At 29.6% G+C, this 20,499-nt stretch overlaps 1 protein-coding gene across 1 annotated transcript; it reads right to left on the reverse strand.

Moving 5' to 3' along the window:
• Nucleotides 1–4,508: 4,508 nt before the first annotated feature.
• Nucleotides 4,509–7,828, reverse strand: LOC115996252 (glycerol-3-phosphate acyltransferase 1-like). Its single transcript, XM_031235418.1, has 2 exons — nt 6,953–7,828; nt 4,509–5,566 (listed from the first exon to the last, which is right to left on the reverse strand). Exons 1-2 carry the CDS (start codon nt 7,721–7,723, stop codon nt 4,688–4,690), a joined length of 1,650 nt encoding a protein of 549 aa, XP_031091278.1. The 5' UTR covers nt 7,724–7,828; the 3' UTR covers nt 4,509–4,687.
• Nucleotides 7,829–20,499: the final 12,671 nt, after the last annotated feature.

A 20,499-nucleotide genomic window follows, 5' to 3' on the forward strand; every position in this document is an offset into this window, starting at 1 on the left:
ATTATCTATTTATTCATTACTATGATTACATTCATTATTATCTTCTTTTACATATCACCATTTTCTATTTTTTACTCACATTTAATTATATAAGCAATTAAACATAACTTATTTTCTTAAACTTAAAGTTAGGCATTATTCATATTATCACAAGTAAAACTTGAACTCTACACTAAGTTTTAGATTTTGATTGAACTCAATAGATTATCAATTCAAATATTTTTAGTTATGTTATATCGTAATATAAGTTTGATTCGGATATCGAATATTAAAATTTCACATATATTAGACTTCAAAGTAAAAGTTATTTTTATGCATTTCATTCAAATGAATATATCCAAAAATAATTAAAATATTAGCTCAAAAAATATTAATATTATCTAAACTAAATTTTAGGTGAATTTAATAGGTTATTGATTTGGATATATTTTTAGTTATGTTATATACTAGTATAAATTTGGTTCAGATATCAAATATAAAAATCTTACATATATTAGACTTAAAAATAAAAATTATATTTATTACATTTAAACTAAATATATTCGTTTTAAAAAAAAAACTAAATATATTCAAACATATTTTAAATATAAGGTCTAAAAATTAATTGGAACTAAATGTGTGTTCATTTTGTAATGTTAGCCTAATATATATATATATATATATATATATATATATATATATATATATATATATATATATATTAAATGAGCGTTAGTATACAAGCTTTCTAAACAGAAAATAGAGAATAAAAATTAAAAAAAAAAGAAATAAAAAAATATAGAACATTTTTTTAAAGTAAACATGCCCTTAGCGTCTTAGAGTGCATCAAGGGAAAGATTCAAAGCCGTTTGAATTTTTGGCTCCTTGACTCTATAAAGTTCTTCCTGAAATTAGAAAAAGAGAAAGAAGTTGTTGTTGAAACATAAGGAGTACAACTAAGCAATCTAAACTTCAATGAATCATCTGATCTAGATTTAGTCTAATTGTCTGTTAGGACAAAATCCCTCTCTTTGTGACAAAGACGTTGGTGATATTCTCCTGTGACGACTTACTAGACAAACCTTGGAGTTTGAGGTTAGATAGTGAAGAACGTGCAGCTTGGTGAAAAAAAACGAATCTAGTAATTGTCTAGAATAATAGCTAGTAACCTAGTTGGCTTGGTTTGCAACTAGTGAGAAAGTCTACTTTTCAGTTGTTTTGGTGTTAATATTAGTGAAATCTCATTGTTTTAAGGAGAAAAGTGGAGTAGGACTTCTTGAACCACTATAAAAATACTACGTCACTCTCTTTCTCCCTTTCTCATTTACTTTATTGTTTGATCAAGCCAAAACACATATGTACAATTTCCATATAATTAATTAATTTGCAAAAAGTTTATCATGCTAAAAAAAAATTGGCAATTGCATGACTTCTGCTATATTCAAAAAAGTTTTAAAAAGTATATTCAACCCCCTCCCCCCCTCCCCCCACCCTCCCGCCACCTTTTCTAGATTTTTAATACATTCCTTCAAATAACGGTTTCTTAAATTAAAGTCTTTAAAAATTCATAAAAGTCATAATTGAATACAACTTTTAGTATTTGAGTTTCATGGTAGATAAGGCGGAATTAGTAAGGAAGGATTAAATTTGAAATTCTAATTACAGTCAAGAAACAATGTCGTTAAAGGCTAAATTAAAAAAAAAAACTAAAAACTAAAAAGAAAACATTGTTTCAAATAGGAGGGGTTTGAGTCATTTAGACATGAGATGGAAGTTTGAAACTTTGAACCAGTATATGAGCCAACATCTCAACTAAATATTATTATAATTGAAAACTAAATATAGAATTAATCGTAAAAAAAGGGTGGGGATGAGTATCTCAAAAAAGTTATTTATGAGACAGGGTATTAATTTCTTGCAGAGAATAACATTTATTTGCTGCATTCAAAGGACTTTAATTCATCTTTTTGTAATTAATTAAGTAGTTTTCAAAAAAATTAAGTAGTTTCTTGTTTACCTAGAAGGGAAAGAACACATACATACATATTAAGATTGATGCTGTGATCAAAACCTTTTAAAGAATATTTTATAATGTTCAACGAAATCTAGAATCATATCTACATCATTTCAGTCATTTAATTAAATTGCCAAAAAACAAAATATTGAAATTGATTGATATGGATTCCGTGGCCTAAACAGCTCACCAAATTGTCATACTTAGCTTGTCTAGAAAGCATTAAATGATCATATTTTTTATTATTATAATAAAATTAATTTTAAGTATTATTTTATTATAATTTGTGAACAATAATGGAATATATGTAGGTCCTATTTGATAACATAGTTAGCTTATTTGTCAATTTTAGCTTATTTAATCACTATTAGTTGTTTGACTTGGTTAATTAGCTTTTTGTAACAGCTTATTGCTCTAAAATGCTAAAATTCAAAAAGTTACTCAAAGTAGTCAAATATCAACAAAGTAGATCTTTCAATAAGCTTTTTGAGAAAGTTATTTTGCATGTAATCAACTATCAACTAACAGCTAATTTACAAAATATATTTTTACAATTAGCTAATTCTATCAAGTAGTCAAATATACTAACCTAATCAGCTAGCAGCTATTTACCAAACAACCCATAAGTATTTTTCTCATGAAGTGAGTTCTTGAAAATCAACAAACATATACATTATTGCTTATAATCCCGTGTAGAAAGATTGCATTTTGGATCATCTTTCTTGACAATTGGCATACATCAAATTAGTTAAAAGCCTGTCTCAAATCAGTATTTCTAGAAATAAATGATCTGAGATGAACTCATGAACAAACATGGAAGAAACATTTTGTTTTTTTGAGTCTACAAATAACTGCCATATTAATTAGTAGTTGAATTATTCAATTAACCTTTTCTTCTAATTAACCATTTCTTCTCCCAAAGAAGAAAAGGTTAATTGAATAATTCAACTACTTAATATGTGTTGTCCACATATTAACCTAAGCTCATGTGTTGTCCACTTGCACACCCATTCATTCAATTGATTTTGATATTAATTTGTAGCGAATGAGGACTTGACAGAAAATTAAAGATATTTGCTTCCTAATTAAGGCGCCTACGGTCATATTAATTAGATATTATTTTATTTGAAGATTTCTAAACTTTATATTTAATTGATTGTTACGTTGTTGTTGGATGTGGGCTGGGTCGGTTGAGTTCAGCCCATGCTTGATTAAAATGTGGTGTTGTGACTTACCATAGAGGGATGTAGTTAAGAGTAATCATAATAGTGTAGTTTTTTTTTTGGGTGGTTTTGAGCAGTTTTTGTAAGTATGATTAGGAAAGAGAATATGAGACGAGAGAGAGAAAAAAAAAAGAGAAAAAAAAATTAAAACAAATCAGATTTTTTTTAAAGTACTTTTTCAGGCATGTCTATGCGCCTGTAACGTGCCCTGCACGTGTCCGCTGGGCGCATGTGAGAAGCTACACGTGACTATCACAATTGGTGCAATTTTGTTGTGGGTCTCACATCTCTGAAAAAATCACACACTTGCAGAGTGAACTTCAACATTCTCTCTCTTGCCCTTCTCTCCTCCATGTTGGCACTTTATTTCTTAAAAATCGTGAACAATCCACAGATGTGGATGCTCTAAATGGTTAATGTCTAAATGGTTAATGTCCACAGATATGACAACCAGATAGCCAAAGAACTTTATGGTTGAACATGCTTAATGGGAAGTAAGCATAATGCAGCGCTAACCTGGAGGGTGTGGTTGAGGGATTAGCCGTTGTGTCCGACGGTGGAGGAGATCCATCAGTGTAACTTATAAATGAAACTTAATATCTATTTTTAGGAACATTTAGATAATAAGAATTTTACATTTTTTATTCCTTAATTAGTTTAAATGTTGAAATCTAAGTCCTTTATTTATAACATTAATTATTAATATATTTGGCTATTTAGTTATCTTTTCAGTTGTAACTTGTAAATCAGATATGACCCCTTAATTATTTTGCAGGTTGAAGTATGATCCCTTAATTTTAAAATGAACACATGATGAATACTTGGTTTAAAACTAATGAATTGAATATGAAATTATGATTTTTTTTACAATTACAATAAATTAAATAATACTATATATGCCAAAGATCTTGTGGTCAAGCGACACCCGGTGTACACTCCCATGTGCAAGGGAGTGGGTTCGAACCTCTAGGTTGAGAAAGTAGCTATGAACCGATACTACATTGTAACCGAGTCAGTAGACACCGGGGTCTTTGACACTATATATAATTTATTTATAGTGTGTGTGAAGTAGATTTTGTTTAAATAACTTTGTCCTAAATTCTCTCTTTGTATGTGTGTATATATTATTAATTTTATGCTTTTTCATTTGCTTCAGGCTCTCAGCCTGACTTTGGGGATTAGCCTTGTCGCTATCCTCTAGTTGTTGTTTCTCTTACGTTTGAGTTTATCTAGTTTGCTTAATAATAATTCTCATTATTTTCAAAAAAAAAGTAGTAAAGAAAAATTACATATCTCTTTACAGTAGAACCTTGCTACTATAGAATTAACATTACAAAAAATGAAATATACAGTAGTAGCTTAGTCACTTAGGTGACAATCATCAATAGATTACAAAACATCATATTTTTTTAATAACATGGTAAAAGAAGAAGAAGAAGAATAATTTCATATTTAGAGTTAGAAATCAACCTTAATTCTTATTTTGAACAATCCCTTCATTCCCAGCCAACATCAAATACTTGTCTCTTCTGGTGAGAGTGGTGCACTCAAACCCCAAGGCCTCACCCAGTTGTCTCTGTATGTAATTAGCCACCTCAAAGCTAGACTTCCCGCCAGCACACGTGAGCTCTCGGGGCACCTTCTCAAGAATCTTTATCCGATAAGTGGGCACGGGATTCATCAGGAAGAAGAACGGGTCCAAGCACTTGAGCCCGCTAGCAGTGGTCCCGTAAAACATGCTAACACTGGTGTCAATAGCAACGGGTACAATCTCATCGGCCAGCTCAGCAAACAGTGAGCTAAACCTTAATAGATAAGGCTCCCTGCATGTTGTCCCTTCAGGGCAAACCACCAAGTCACCAAGACTCAACATTTCCTGCATTTTCTCCCCATCTTGGGCTCTATCTCTGGATAGCCTCACAGTTTTGATTGGTGCAATTAACTCTGACATTCTGCTCAGGCTATATGTCACTGCGGTTAAGGGCTTTTTTAGGACTACGCTTAGGAAAACTGGGTCAAGGAGGGTTCTGTGGGTGCACACATAGAGAACCCCTTTCCCATTTTGTGATCGTGGAGGGTCTGTCCCCACCACTCTCACGTTCAAACCACTTGAGCTGCCCAAGAAGATTGCTGCGTTGTAGGGTAAGAACCCAATGAACATCCTGTAGATTGCTAAGGGTATACCCAATGGAATCCACATGAACATGGCCAAGGTTGCTAGGGGTGTGGGCAAGAATGCTAGCCTTCCATCATGGAACACAAGTGGCTTTGGATACTTTTCTCTTGGCATTACTGAGCTTGACGATGAAGCTGCCTTGCTGTTCTCTTCTCTGCTCACCACGTAAGCTTCCTGGTCCAACATAGACGCAACAACTTTATTATCATGCTTAATTACGATGTAATACACATAAATTTTGTAGGGATCGTGTCATTATATTGTTACATTGACTATATAATATCTCTATAAGATAGGAATATATCTTTTAATTTTGTTTTAGAAAAACAAGTTACATGGCCCGCAAAATGAGAAGATTCTTATTCATTATATTAAATAAAATAGGGATATTTTAGAGTATATGGAATATACGGAAATTATACTTTTAAAAATCTAGCATACTTAAATATTAAATGGCCAATGATCTTATAGTCTAGTGACAACGAAATGACTCATATTTTTGGATGTCATGAACTGTCTCAATGGGGACAATATTTCTTTATGCTTTAGAATGTGACTCATCTCATAGAAAATGAATCAACAATTTTATAATAAAGTTTTCCATAAATATTTTATCCTTAACTTTTTAATGACAAACAAGATTTCCACTCTAGTGCATGGGATTTTTTTTCTCTCAAAAAATGGTATACCTAATTTTTTTTTTTTTTTTTTTTGCATTTATAGTACATGAGTGATGAGTATAAATCATCATAGTAAATAGCCCTTAGTAGGGACGTAGGGTAGGTCAACAAGTTTAAGACACCAATGTAGTACATAGTACGACATGCAAGTTGACAGGTTGTAACAAGTGATCGAACGAAACTCAACATACACCTAACTTTACCGTCATTATAACAATAATACACCTGTGGACTTTTTAAGTCCTTAATTAATTATTTGAGCCCATTAATGTAAGATTGTAAGATGCTATAGTACTACTACAAATTAACCTCGTCTACTATCAAAACGTGTTTTACTGGACAATTTTTAATTGCTCTGAAAATATAATAAAATTTAGATAAAAAAAATAACATATTTTTTTAGAGATAAAACTTAATTCATTAAATTAGAAACAAGACATTCAACAAGAAACAAAGGTTGAGCATCTAACTTTGTTTAAGGCCATATTAAATATAGTTAGCTTACCAATTAATTTTGGCTTATTTGACCACTATTAGTTGTTTGACTTGGTTTAACAATCAATGTGGGTGTTTTTTTATTAATTAGCTTTTTGTAACAGTTTATTGTTCCAAAATGTTAAAATTCAAAAACATGATCAAAGCAGTCATTTTGCATGTAATAAGTTATTAACTAACAACTATGGAGTAATTTACTAAACACTTTCTACAATCAAAATTCACTAACTCAATCAGCTATTTAATAAACAGCCTTAAATTAACTTACAAGGACTAGTGTAGGGGCCAAAAATTCCGTTTTCTCTGAGATTTAAATGAATTAAAAGACAAATAATTTAAAGAAGTTAAAATACAAATAATCCTTTAAAATATTAGGGAATTATACCTGGCAAGGGGAGATGAAAAGATGGTCATGAAATGATGAAGTACCAATTCCAATATCAGGTCTCTTCTCCCCAAACACTTGTTTCAAAGCCCTATGCTTCACAAGCAGCCCAGAACCAGAAACCAGGCCAGTAAAGAAATTCCCAATCACATGAAGCTCTGTCCCCTTCACATCATCAACACTCAAATACTCTTTCAAGAAGCCCTCAACCATCACTCTGGGCACGCTGGTGAACACCATCTTAGCACCACACGAATCCATGACTTGGTAGACGTGAAAGTTAAGGTTTTCGAGGTAAAACTTGGGCAAAACGGCCCTCCCAACGGTTTCCATGTCCTTCAACCTCAGCCCACAGAAGGTTATGAAGATCATGAGCCTGAGCTTGAGTTCAAAATCCAGGAACCACAGAAACGGGGACGAGAGGAGCAGGAAGAAGGCTCTGATTATGCTCCCGCCTTCGAAGGCGACGAGCATGAAGAAGGGGAAGAAAGATTGGGTTCTCAGCAGAGTTCCCTGAACATCACAGACAAAGGTTTTCTGGGAATTATCATGGTGGGGGAAAACGAAGTATTTGGTGAGATTTGGGTACAGAGAATATTGGTTGTTGGGAGATTTAAAAGATGGGTTTTTGTGGAAGAAAGAAGTGGTTGAGTTCTTTAGCTTCACAGCAGCTCTGTAACATGAATTGGCTAAGAGTCTATACAACAGCCATTTTACTAGCCTCAGCAGTACCATCGGAAAAACCATACTTTTCATCGCAGGTTTTGCCATTACTATTGCTATATTATTGGTAGCTGATAAAATAAAGATGGAGATGATGAGAGAGAGAGAGAGAGATGTGTATAAATTAAAGTTGGAGGGAGCTAAGGATGAAGATTATAGGAACGCCTGCAGAGGTATTTAAAGAGAAAGGGGGCTTGAGGAGAGACACATATTATTAAATAATATCTAAGCCCCCGGCAGTATATTATGGTGGTGCAATCCATATATTTTAATTAAAAGATGACGATTATATTGACCACGACTTTTAGTACTTTATGTCTATATTGTGATTAATGTTACTCAGCTTAGTGCTCAATGTATCAGGAAAAATACTACTACCTCCGTCCCATTTTGATTGTCTGGTTCGTTTAACGAAGTTTGACTGAAGTTATTTTAATTTTAATCCAAATTTTCATAATATTAAGTTTAGTATTAATATATAAAATTTATATATTTAGAAACTACATTAAAAGTATTATTAAACAAAAAAAAAAAATTTAAAAACAATAAAAAATTACTAAAGAAAATAAGCCATGAAAAAAGAGTTCGTTTGACCTATGAATAGTAAATAGAACAGGTAAAATGGGACAGAGGGAGTACAATATATACCGTACATAATTAAAATTAGTGTGTTCCTAGAAGAATAAAATTAGCATGTCACATGTATCAAGTATATATTAAGGTTTACCATTTGTAAGGGTAGACATTTTGATTTTGGTTCGGTTTTGATTTTGAAAAAAAAAAATGAAACCATTCAATTTAAGCCATAAGGTTTAATATTGCAATTTGGTTTGATTTCAGTTTCAATTCAATTTGAAAGAGTTCAATTTTGGTTCGGATTTGATTTAGTTTGAAAACTTAAAGTTCTCTATCACACATAATTATTTATTTATTTTCACTGATACTTTAAATTTCAAAATATAAAAAATAAGTCAACAATACATATTTCAAATTTTTATTCCAAAATAAGCTAAGTCTGAACATCACATAAAACTTAATCCAAATAACAATATAACAATCTAAGTGCTGATAGGGAAAATGAAAAAATAAGGAATTTAGAAAATTAAGGATTTACGAATTGGTCTTTTTTAATAAAAAAAAAATTGATAGAATCCAATCACATTGCTTACATGATATGTACTAAGAGTTGTCTTTTTCTCCCATTATGCTAAAAAATTCAAATATTTTCAACTCAAATTGCATTAAAAAATCATAAAAACATCGCAATTACAGTTATTTTACTTATTTAATCGTTCAATTACACGTATTTAAATTTAGTAATCCAATTGCACAAGAACTATAAGTTCAACGACTTATTTAATACTATTTTTCAAAAAAGGTTATTATTACCAAACTAGATAATATAGTATACTTGATAAACTTTTAACAAAAATTTTTGCAATAAAGTGAATAGCATGTTCATGGAACAAAGCAGCAAACACGGCAATCTGGAAAGTTTTGGGCATGGGAGAGGAGAGTGCGACGGGGCCGGGAGAGTTGACTATACAAATATTTCATTTGGTCGTCACTCGTTTCCCATACCGCCAGCATTAAATGCTACGCTGCAACATTTTTATTTTTGCAATTTTGGATAAATTAATTTTTCATTCATATATTTATTTATTTATTTATTTTTGTTCTGTCTGTAAATTTGTCAGATGAAAAAGTGCATGCCATATACGTGAAGATATAGTATAGTAGCTACATACAGATATATATATTTGGTTATCAACATTATGGTAGGTTAGATTGTTGGTGACCGCCTACTAATCCCATTTCTGGTTTTGTTTGAAAACTCTTGTTTATAGCTATTTGAAAAATATACTCTCTGCACGCCGTTTTACTATATCATATCCCCTCTCTACCACATGTTTAAAACATAAAAGTAAAATGAGCATATATATATATTGCAAATTCATACCTACAAATCTTGTTGTATAGTCACCTAACCTAAAAACAGTACAAGTATCCCTCTAAGTTAGGCAAACGATTAACAATACCATAATCTATATTTTTTTAGTAATGCAATGTCACTTAATTAACATTATAACATTTTGGGTATGACAAAAACTTGTGTGATACCGCCTCACATATCATTGTCCGTGAGACATGTCAAGTGAAGATTAAATGTAATACTTATGCTAGCTAGCAAATGCAATATTAAATCATGAATAAAATGCATGTTATTACTTGTATGGAAAAATATAATACTTTTGATGAAGAAAATAATACTTTTACATCAAAATGTAAAAATATTACATTTGTCATCAAAATTATTACGTTTTTCCTTATAAGTAATGATGGGATATAAATAACCGGTGGTCAAAGCTACAATAAAGAAAGGTATTAAATGGCAATCAAGCAATTATGGAAGAGCTATCAAAGCCAACCAAAATTAACTCCTACCCCATAAAATACCCTATATCACCATAAATACCAAATAACCATGTAGATCTTGAATTACCATATGTATTGTACTCTATTCTACTATGTGTGGACATCAAATCAAAAACCCTCTCTAGACACTCTACAACACATGTACACAACTACAAAAAGATAGTGGATTTCGGCTTGACATCGCCCAAAAAGGCCCTGTGGTTTTCATCTATTGGGTTTCCACGTAAAAACCCTTGTGTTTACTTATTTTTCCTGCTCCTTTATTTATTCGACCGGTCGTATTGGCCCGCTGTTTGACTACCCCAATGGTCAATAAAACCAACAAGTAACAATCACTTTATGGGGGGTTTGGTTTGCATGAATTACAATTATTCAATGCCAATGTAATTCCATTAAAGAAGAAACTACATTTTTTTTGTTGGAGGGAATTGTAATTCCCTCAATTCAATGAATTGCAATTTATAGGTCCCCATATGAATTGCAACTCATCCATACAAACCAAAGGGAAACGAAGAAAATGACATATTTGCCCTTGAATATTATTATTAGTATTATTACACACAAAGGCATTTTAGTCTTTATATCACTTCTTCCCTTTTCATTCCCAATAATTCTATTCCTTCCTGCCAAACAATATAATTTGAATTCCTACTTTATTTTCACCTTATTTTTTTTCCACCAAATTACAATTCATTCTCCCCTTAATTCATCCGTTCCAACCAAACGCCATGTTATTCCTAATTAATATTACATTCGCTAGTATAAGTATTACATTTACATAATGACCCGGCCCGTTTTATCTCACGGATAAGGATTCGTGAGACCGATTCACACAAGTATGACCTTTTGTGTATATGCACGTAACAAACTTTACAAGCATTTCATACTACCAAAAATATCTAATTTTGGTTAGGAATGGTGCAATAGCAATATCTCATATACAAAATGCATGTGACCTTAAATTGGGGGTCGATTTCTCATACACAAACGGGCTAATAAATTACTGTATATCCTTTCCTGACCTATACAAGTTTGAATCTTTTCTCGAGGAAAATCTTCGACCACTACCTAAGTGTGTACCAAGTGTGCATTAGGTATTTAGGTAAATCCGTCTTATGACCATAGTTGATAAACGACCATAAGGATGTAAACTAATTTTTAGGCTGTTCATTGATGACCAGTTCAAACCAACATTAAGGCCAAATAAGTCATGCACTCTCACTGAGAGTTAAACTTGAAACATTGTTGTGATTACCGAGTCAATAGTATGATTAACTTGGTTGGATTGTTGGAATGATCCCGACTAAGTTTGAATCTTATTGCTATAATCGGTTGTTAAATGTGTAAAAGACCTTAAGTGTTAGTTATAAATCAATCTAACTACCCAATCAATTCTGTTGAGAATCTGGGATTATCACGTAAATTTATTATTTTTTAAAATTAGGATCCGAATATAGTCAACGTTACGTTGTTACCTAGCTATAAGCGTGTACTAGGGAGACTGCACATGTCTACGATTTATATTTACTCTAGAGGACCAGCTGATTACGCGGAATGAGCGGTTTGAAAACGACGAAATGAAAACAAGCCTTAACTCAATTTGACAACTGGTTTTTAACCGTTTGACATTAAAAATCAACTTTATGGGAATTTAATTTAATACAGTAATTTGGGCCAATCGCTAAGGGAGATTGTACTACGTTGTACACATATGTACAATCATCAACAATCATGCCAAAAAATTTATCCTCATGCGTAAATTAAAGACTTGAAATAAAAAATCATATCTAATTCAGATTTTCTTGAATGCAAAGACACAAAAAATTAACAATTAATCATTGTGTGATTTAATTATATTACATTAGGACTGTGCACAAGAATATTGTCTATGAAAGTTGAAGTTATATTATGTACACTAGCACAAGATATATGGATGGAAATAGTACATACATGAAGGACCCATATGTTTATTTATATAACTCTACAATGTAACTAATTGGTTTCCGAGAGTTAATTTTAAATTTTACTTCTTGATTATTACATTTGTTTCTTTTCTTTACTTAATTTCAAAATTGATCACATTTTATGTCAGGTGTTTATAAATTTGTCACTTTTATTCATGGTCAAGGACTAATTTGATGCTCCCATGACATTGGTCTAGTGAATAAGAAGTTTAACTTATGAATTGCTTCCAGGGGTAGAGCAGAGGTTCAATTCACGTCACAAATATTGAAGGTTTGGGTTTGAGAGCTCCTCTGTGCGTAGAAGTGTACAATTGGACTTGTGAGCGGGTTCATGGGGTCCGAGATATAATTTAGCAAAGTCAGGAAACTTTTGTTATAAAAAAAAAAAAAAAACTACTAATTTGTTCATCACACAAGTCTGAAATTGGTAAATTTTCAAAATTAAACATCAAATCTAGTCAATTTTTAAGTCGAAGACTACAAAATTTGCCAGATGAGATAAGCGACCCCGTACGGACGTACTGACCCATTTAGTAGTTCTAGTGCAAAGAGTGAAGTAGTTGCGTTATTTGAGCCCCTTTCTGACATTGCATATTAAACAAAAAATAATAATAATTGAGAAATAGAAACTAAAATTAGCTCAATTTCAATTAATGAATTGGAATATGTTCATAGTAGTTACACTACTACCATTCACGTTGACAAACCATTATTGGGTCATTATATTCACATTGATGACAAATAAAATGTGGTGAATGTTTGTTTGACCACATCAACTTTTTGCTATACCACCATATATGTAGATCTGGGCAACAAGCTAGAAGTTAAGAAGGTTCATAATCAGGGATTTGATGAACTACTACACCATCAATCATTGACTAAATCAAAAATGTAAAACTTCAATTGTTGTCAGACATCATTTCCAAAAATGCCATACAATCCCGGTAAAGTCGCTGCCATTGACTAAATTAGCTGTGTTCATTCCCGTGTAGTATATACTGTATTCTTTTTCGGTTGGTCGGCTGCAAATTGCAATTGCATGGAGAAAAAGTGTGAAACTATAACATGCAATCATGCAAACTCGTTGACAATATTTATGACACAACAGTGGTGGTGGATTGTGGATACAATAGGTATATATAACAATAATACTTTTTTTTTTAATTCAGTACATATATTGATGTATTAGTCGGTCGCAAATTATATTGTGGACCATGATCATAGCTGATACTGCAGTTGTGTGGCAGTTGTGTTGAAAAGATACTGCAGTTGCACGGAACAGAGGTCGTTCATCCGTTCAACACAACTGCAGTATCTTTTCATCCGTTCAACACAACTGCAGTTCCAGATGGATGACACGGCCTCTGTTCCGCGCAACTGCAGTTCCTTTTTAACACAATTACAATATCCTTCCAACACAACTGTAATATCAGTTCAACACAACTGCAATATCAACCATGACCTATGGTCCACAATGCATTGTGGACCGTGGTCCACAGTATCACGACTGTTAATCACTAGTACAGAGTGTTATATTTGCGTTGTTAGTAGCGGACAATAGCTATATTGTGTATGTACTACTATTGACAAATATGACTCAAACACGAAAATTGTCTACTTTATTACTCCGTATTATTATTGGTGAATTGATGTATTGGTCAATATATATGAAGAATGATGAGATGACGTAGAAGGTGAGAGATACTACATACGGTAATTTCGCCGCTGAAACATCGTCGTCGTATTTATGTATAGTGCTCAGAATGGAGTAATGCATAAACAAATGCATGTGTTAAAGAGAGACAATATGACGGTTGAGATGTACCATACATCATTTAATATATCCACAGTTTTTTTTTTTTTTTTCCGAAAACATCCACAGTTTTATTCACGCCAAGATTTGCTAGTTTTCGAGACACTTGAATTGTTTCATCCACTCCCACTAAGGCCTTCCTCAATACTTGAAATTTTGGTGTGGTTTTTGAACAGCTTTTTTAAGTATGATTAAAAAAGAGAAAATCTATACTATATATAAAAACAATATCTTCCTCTCAAATTTTTCCCCCAAAACTTAGGGGTATTTTGGTAAAATCATTTATTTTATTTATTTATTATTTTATTATTTTATTATTTTATTAATTATCCATCCTATAATATTATTATGGTAATATGATAATGATAATATGATAATATGGTAATATTGTTAATATTAATGGGTGATGGGTGATTGATGATATATAATTGATAATTGATAATATGGTATATGGTATTATTCTTAATATTAATATATAATATATTAATATATACTAATATTAATTAATTAATTGGTGATTATTTTAAAAAAGAATAATTAATTGGTGATTGGTGATTAGTGATATGGTAATATTGTTATTGTTATATACTAATATATACTAATATTAATATTAATATATATATATATATATATATATATATATATATATATATAAATTGGTGATTGGTGATTAGTGATATGGTAATATTGTTATATATTAATATTGATATTGATTGATATTGATATTAATTAATTAATTGGTGATTGGTGATTAGTGATATGACAATCTATATCTATATATCTATATATATTTATATAATTGACATGTAATTAACTATATTAGAATGAAAAAATTATATAATATTGTAGTAGATTTTTACATGTCAATCATTTATATTTACATAAAATTAAAATTAATTATACTTTCCTTTTGAAAAATCTTCCATATTATGTTTATCCTCCACTATATAATGATGAGAAATGACTCTTCTCTCACAACGTACCAATATCTGTGCTCTGACTATTAGTTAGAGATCTATAATCTGTAATTCTACGAAGTCGAAGATCGAAATTTAACACGCGTAGAATTGTTATGGTATGCGGTATGATTTAATTTTTAGTTGATTCATTCTGCATGTTGGAGATCCTTATGGTGTAGTCTGCATTCCATAGAGTATTTTGTAGTACTGTGATTTAGTTTGATTTTAACAGCTCAATATGCTTTAATTTTTGCTGATAAGGTTTCAAGTAGCTAGGTCAATTTTGCCATGGGCGTATCACGTATGTAAAATTATAATTTTCAGAGTGATTGTAGTGAACAATCAAATGTTTTCTATAATTATATATTTTAATCACATTACTTTGATTGGTAATTTCTAATGGAAAAACATTGTATTGTAACTTTGTATTACAAGATTTTGAATGATAATAGCTTATTTAACTATCCATCTTTTTAGTTGTACTGTGCAAAATAACTAGCAATCTACGGATGCTCATCTATATATTGTAGAATTTGCAATCTTGATCTTCCCCATTTACGGATGCTTATGTAATTTGGTAAAAATGGTGGTTACTATACTTGAATAAATCCTCAATTATTCATTCCAATTGTTCGTTTTACCATTCCAATTCTTCATTTTATAAAAAATGGTGCATTGGAAGCTAAACATGGGTCATTGTATCATTGATTGTTGATTCTAATTATTATTAATCTTTATCATTAATTGCACAATACTAATTCACACTTATTAGTTAAAAAATGGTGATTACTGTACTTGAATAAATGAAATAATAATATTAAATTGTGTAGCCTCGATTTAAAATCTATTATGTTAATATAATAATAATAATAATAATAATAATAATAATAATAATAATAATAATATAATACTCCGTAGTAACAATAATCTAAAATTCTTAATATAATTTTCCTAATAATAATAATAATAATATAATAATAATCCATAACTCTTAATATAAGTTTGTAACTAAATTTTCCTATTAAATCTGTTTATAAAGGTAATTATAAATATAGAATTGAGAAATTCCTATTATATTTTATTTAATTGATATTATTCCTAATATATTTTATGCTTCCTTCCTTTTTTATAACATTGTTCCATATGTTAATCCGTTTAATATGCTAATCTATATAGGTAATTACCATATACTATTTACCATATAAATAATCCGTGGTAATTACACTATATTTAACATCTAAATTTATTATGGTCATTAAACATAGAGATTTCATTCTTACGATAATTTTATATATTTTTACTTAAGATAATGTCAATTACCCGTGCATTTCATTTGATTACTTTTGAATAAAATCTTAAAAGTTATGACAACTAATGAATTAATATTGTTGTTCGTAATATAAATTTTATCAAATCAGTTAACGAAATTGATAATACACATATTACATCCATAATTAGAGGAGATTAACAAAATTATGATAATTATTTCAATTCACGTATTATTATGCTAATTTACATATTATTACGTCCATACAATTATGTAAATTATTTCAATTCACAGATTATTACACATATAAAATTATGCTAATGGTTACTTTGGAATAAAATCTTAATAATTATGGTCATTGAGAAATTAGTTCAAACATTATACTTTTATTAAACGGTTTTTTATACTTGCCGTAATTTTATCTAATCAATTAAAGAAATTAATGGTACACATATTACGGACATAATTAAAGAAAATTAAACATACACATATATATTACGGATAAAATTAAAGAAAATTAAACATACACATATATATTACGGATAAAATTAAAGAAAATTAAACATACACATATTATGTCCATAATTAAACGAAATTAAAATATACATTATTTTTTAATTATAATATATACTCCTTAATTACCATACTTATTCATAATACATGGACGTCATAATTAGCATAATATTAATCTATACTATATATAAAAACATAAGAATAGTAAATGCATATTTTAAATTTTAAACAATAGTAAAGGTAAATTAAAAATAGAATGAAAATATTTCAATAATAATATTCTTCATCATTAATTAAAAATAGAACAGAAATTAGGTAAAAATACCAGTGGATCTATTATTCTAATTGACTAATTAACTGAAAATAAAAAAATATCCATAATTAACTAAAATAAAAAAGGAAATGGTCATATCATTGCAATTTAATTAAAAAAGGAAAACATTATACATCATATCATTGCAATTTAATTAAAAAAGGAAAACATTATACATCATAAATAATAAAGGCATATTATAAACAATATTAAAGATAAATTAAAAAAGGAAAGGCATATTATAAACAATATTAAAGATAAATTAAAAAAGGAACGGAAATAAAAAATGAAACGTAAAGATAAATTAAAAAAGGAACGGAAATAAAAAATGAAACGGAAATATTTCAATAATAATATTCTACATCATCAATTAAAAATGGAACGAAAATTATGTAAATATTACTATGTAATTCTTTTCATTTTTCCTAGTTAAGGTTGCATGATATTAATTTACACATAACAATTGGCACTAATAATTAAAAAAAAAAAATTTAAAAATAGAAGAACTGCCGGAGACGTCTGTTTTTTTTTTTAATTTTATTATTATTATTATTATTTTATTATTTTAATTAAATTTATTTAAAAAGTTTATTTTAAAATTAGTAACCACCATGTCATCACAATTGTAGGTAAACAGGTCAATTTGGACTTTTTTTTTGAAAACTCTAAGTTATTTAAACTTTAAAAAAATTAATTGAACATGGGTTGTTAGATTTTTATAATAATCAAAATTAATTCATTCAAATATGGAGGAGGAAGATAAAACTAAATGCAATATGGGGAAAATGAATATACTTAAAGTATAAAAGTATAATTACACATATATTAGTGTAATTGACTAATAATAATTGCCTAATAATTATTATGATAATTAAGTTAAGCATTGGTCGTTGAATTTATTTTTATAATAATTACAATTAATTTATTTCTCATTTTCTCATATTTATTTTAGTAATAATATAATTATATAAGTCATAATATAATTATATAAGTCATATTACTTATAGATCTTTTTAAGATAATTTTAGACAAACAAGTCATATATTATTCAATTAATTGAGTAATATTTTTGTACTAATCTTATAATCAAATAAATGTACACGTTCAATATTAGAATTTTTTATAATTTCATCTTTATTTTTATTATATCAATATATAATAAAAAAAATTTATCCACGCCCGGGTAATTGGACAATTATTTGTTCTAATTCAAAGGAAAACATCAGAAAACATAATCGATCCAATCAATTTCATCAATTGTGCTATATAATATTCGATGTTATAATATATATAATTGTATATTGATCCAAATATTCTTTAAATATTATAACAAATCCATTCCGTGCAACGCACGGGCGAAAATACTAGTAGTGGAGAAAAAAATTAAATAAACAAAAACTGAAATAAAAGAAATTTATTAAAAAAAAAAACATTTACGCGCCCAGGCGGGCGCGTGCAGTCTCCTGGGCGTGTGTCTACTTAAATAGTGTGCCCCATAACATCTGAAAAAACTCAATATTTGAAGGAGATACCAATTCATTCTCTCTCCTCACCTTCTCTCTTCCATGTTGGCATTTGTGGCCTAAAATACCGTGCAAAAGCTATCGGGGGTGTTTGGTTATTGGCTTATAAGCCAAATTTTAGCTTATTTGACCAAGTTTAGCTTTTTGACCAACCAATAAGCTATTTTGAAGTGTTTGGTAAATGGCTTATTGGCCTTGGCTTATTGGGTCAATAAGCTGAAAATTGAAAAGCTAATGAATGTAGCTTTTTGTATCAGCTGGTTGGGAACAATGGGTATATTGACTATTTTATCCTTTAAAATCAATTGGATTTACTTTTAAATGGGTGGTGTGCTTGTTATTTTATAATAATAATAATAATAATAATACCCTTAAATGTCATTTTACATTCAATCAGCTACTAATAAACAGCTAATTTACCAACCAGTTTTTTATAACCAGCTAATACAACCAGCTGGTCAAACCAGTTAACGCAATCAGCCATCAACTACTAGCTAAACCAACCAGCTATCAGCTGTTTGCCAAACACCCCATCAATGGGGATGACCTTACTGGATTCAGGTTTAAGATGGGTGAAATCAACATTTTGGTTCCTCAATTATTTTCCAATTGTTAATATAATCCATAGTTTTCAATTTCAACTAATTTGGTTTTCGAATTGTTTAAAATTTTGTCAATTAAACCCCTTCATGGACCAAATTGACGAAATTTTAAAAATGTGAAAATCATCATTTTGGTCCCTGAAAGGGTTTAATTGATGAAATTTTAAACAATTTTATGATCAAATTAGTTTAAATTGAAAACTAGAGACTACATTGATAATTTGGAAACAATTGAGAGACCAAAATGATGATTAACTCTTTTAGATATTTATATATTGTCAAGTTTTTATAAGGGAAAATTATTGTTTTGATCCTCAATTATTTTGCAATTGACAATTTAGTCTATAATTTTCAATTTAGACGAATTAACCTTTTAATTGTTTTAAATTTTGTCAACTAAATCTCTTAGTCACTGTTTTGGTAACTAACGACTGATTGACATCATAGTGGCTAAGAGACATAATTGATGAAATTTAAAAAAATTGAATGCTAATTTGATCAAATTAAAAATTAAGGGCTAGTAAATTAACAACTACAAAACAATCGAAGGACAGTGATTATTCCTTATTATTAATTAAGAAAATTTTATAAATGTCGTACAAGACAAACATCTTACAAATAGCTACCATGCTATTATTTATTATAGAGAAACCCACTTTTAATCCTTTAAATATATCCAGTATATAAACTTAATTCTAAATAATTTGAGATGTAATTTTTGCTTCTTTGAGGTGACATATGATATATATGTCTAAAAATATAAAAAAAAAATGTACAAAGAAAACTATTTTTCATCCCTTTACCGATCATGGGGAATTAATTTTTAATGATTATTGTAGTTGCAAATTTACAGATTTTAAAAAGCCATAGGATCAAAAATTATATATTCGCAGGGAGCAGCATACGGTACAATGAATTTTAAAAAACACGAATTCACATGGAGTAATATAATAACATAGATTTCATGTTGGCTCATTCCTATTTTAAGCCATGGTTGTGAGAATTTTCTGTTGTTGTGTATTCAAGTGATTAAATAGAATGTATTCACAATAGATATTTAAACAAAAAAAAAAAAAAAAGGCGTAAAAGATGCATGGCGTACAAAAGACGATTGCCTGAGGACCTTAGTTTTTTTAAAAAATAGTATAATCAATAATTATGGTTTTAGAAAGCAGTACCATTCACCGAGGATATAGAGCACTCATGCTCATAACATGTTATAAAATTAAAGAGTAAGAAGAATACGGAGAGAATAATCATCATTTAGTCCATATATATACAAAGTTCTAATAGGACTATAAGACTAATTAATAAAAATGAAGAGGTATTATGATAGTATAATAACCCAGTGGAGTAGCTCAAGTGGCAAGTGAGCTCTCTTTGTGGGGAGGAATTTCGGGAGAACCCGGGTTCAATTCCCACAAGTGACGACTA

This window comes from Ipomoea triloba, chromosome 1, assembly GCF_003576645.1.
Source record: "Ipomoea triloba cultivar NCNSP0323 chromosome 1, ASM357664v1".
Classification (NCBI taxonomy): Eukaryota; Viridiplantae; Streptophyta; class Magnoliopsida; order Solanales; family Convolvulaceae; genus Ipomoea; species Ipomoea triloba.

Excerpts from the sequence above, each read along its gene's own strand:
- LOC115996252 (XM_031235418.1), bottom strand. The coding sequence starts at position 7,723 with ATGGCAAAACCTGCGATGAAAAGTATGGTTTTTCCGATGGTACTGCTG. Across the intron at positions 5,567-6,952 it reads TTTTCATCTCCCCTTGCCAG|GAAGCTTACGTGGTGAGCAG; the intron begins GTATAATTCCCT and ends ATGTTGGACCAG.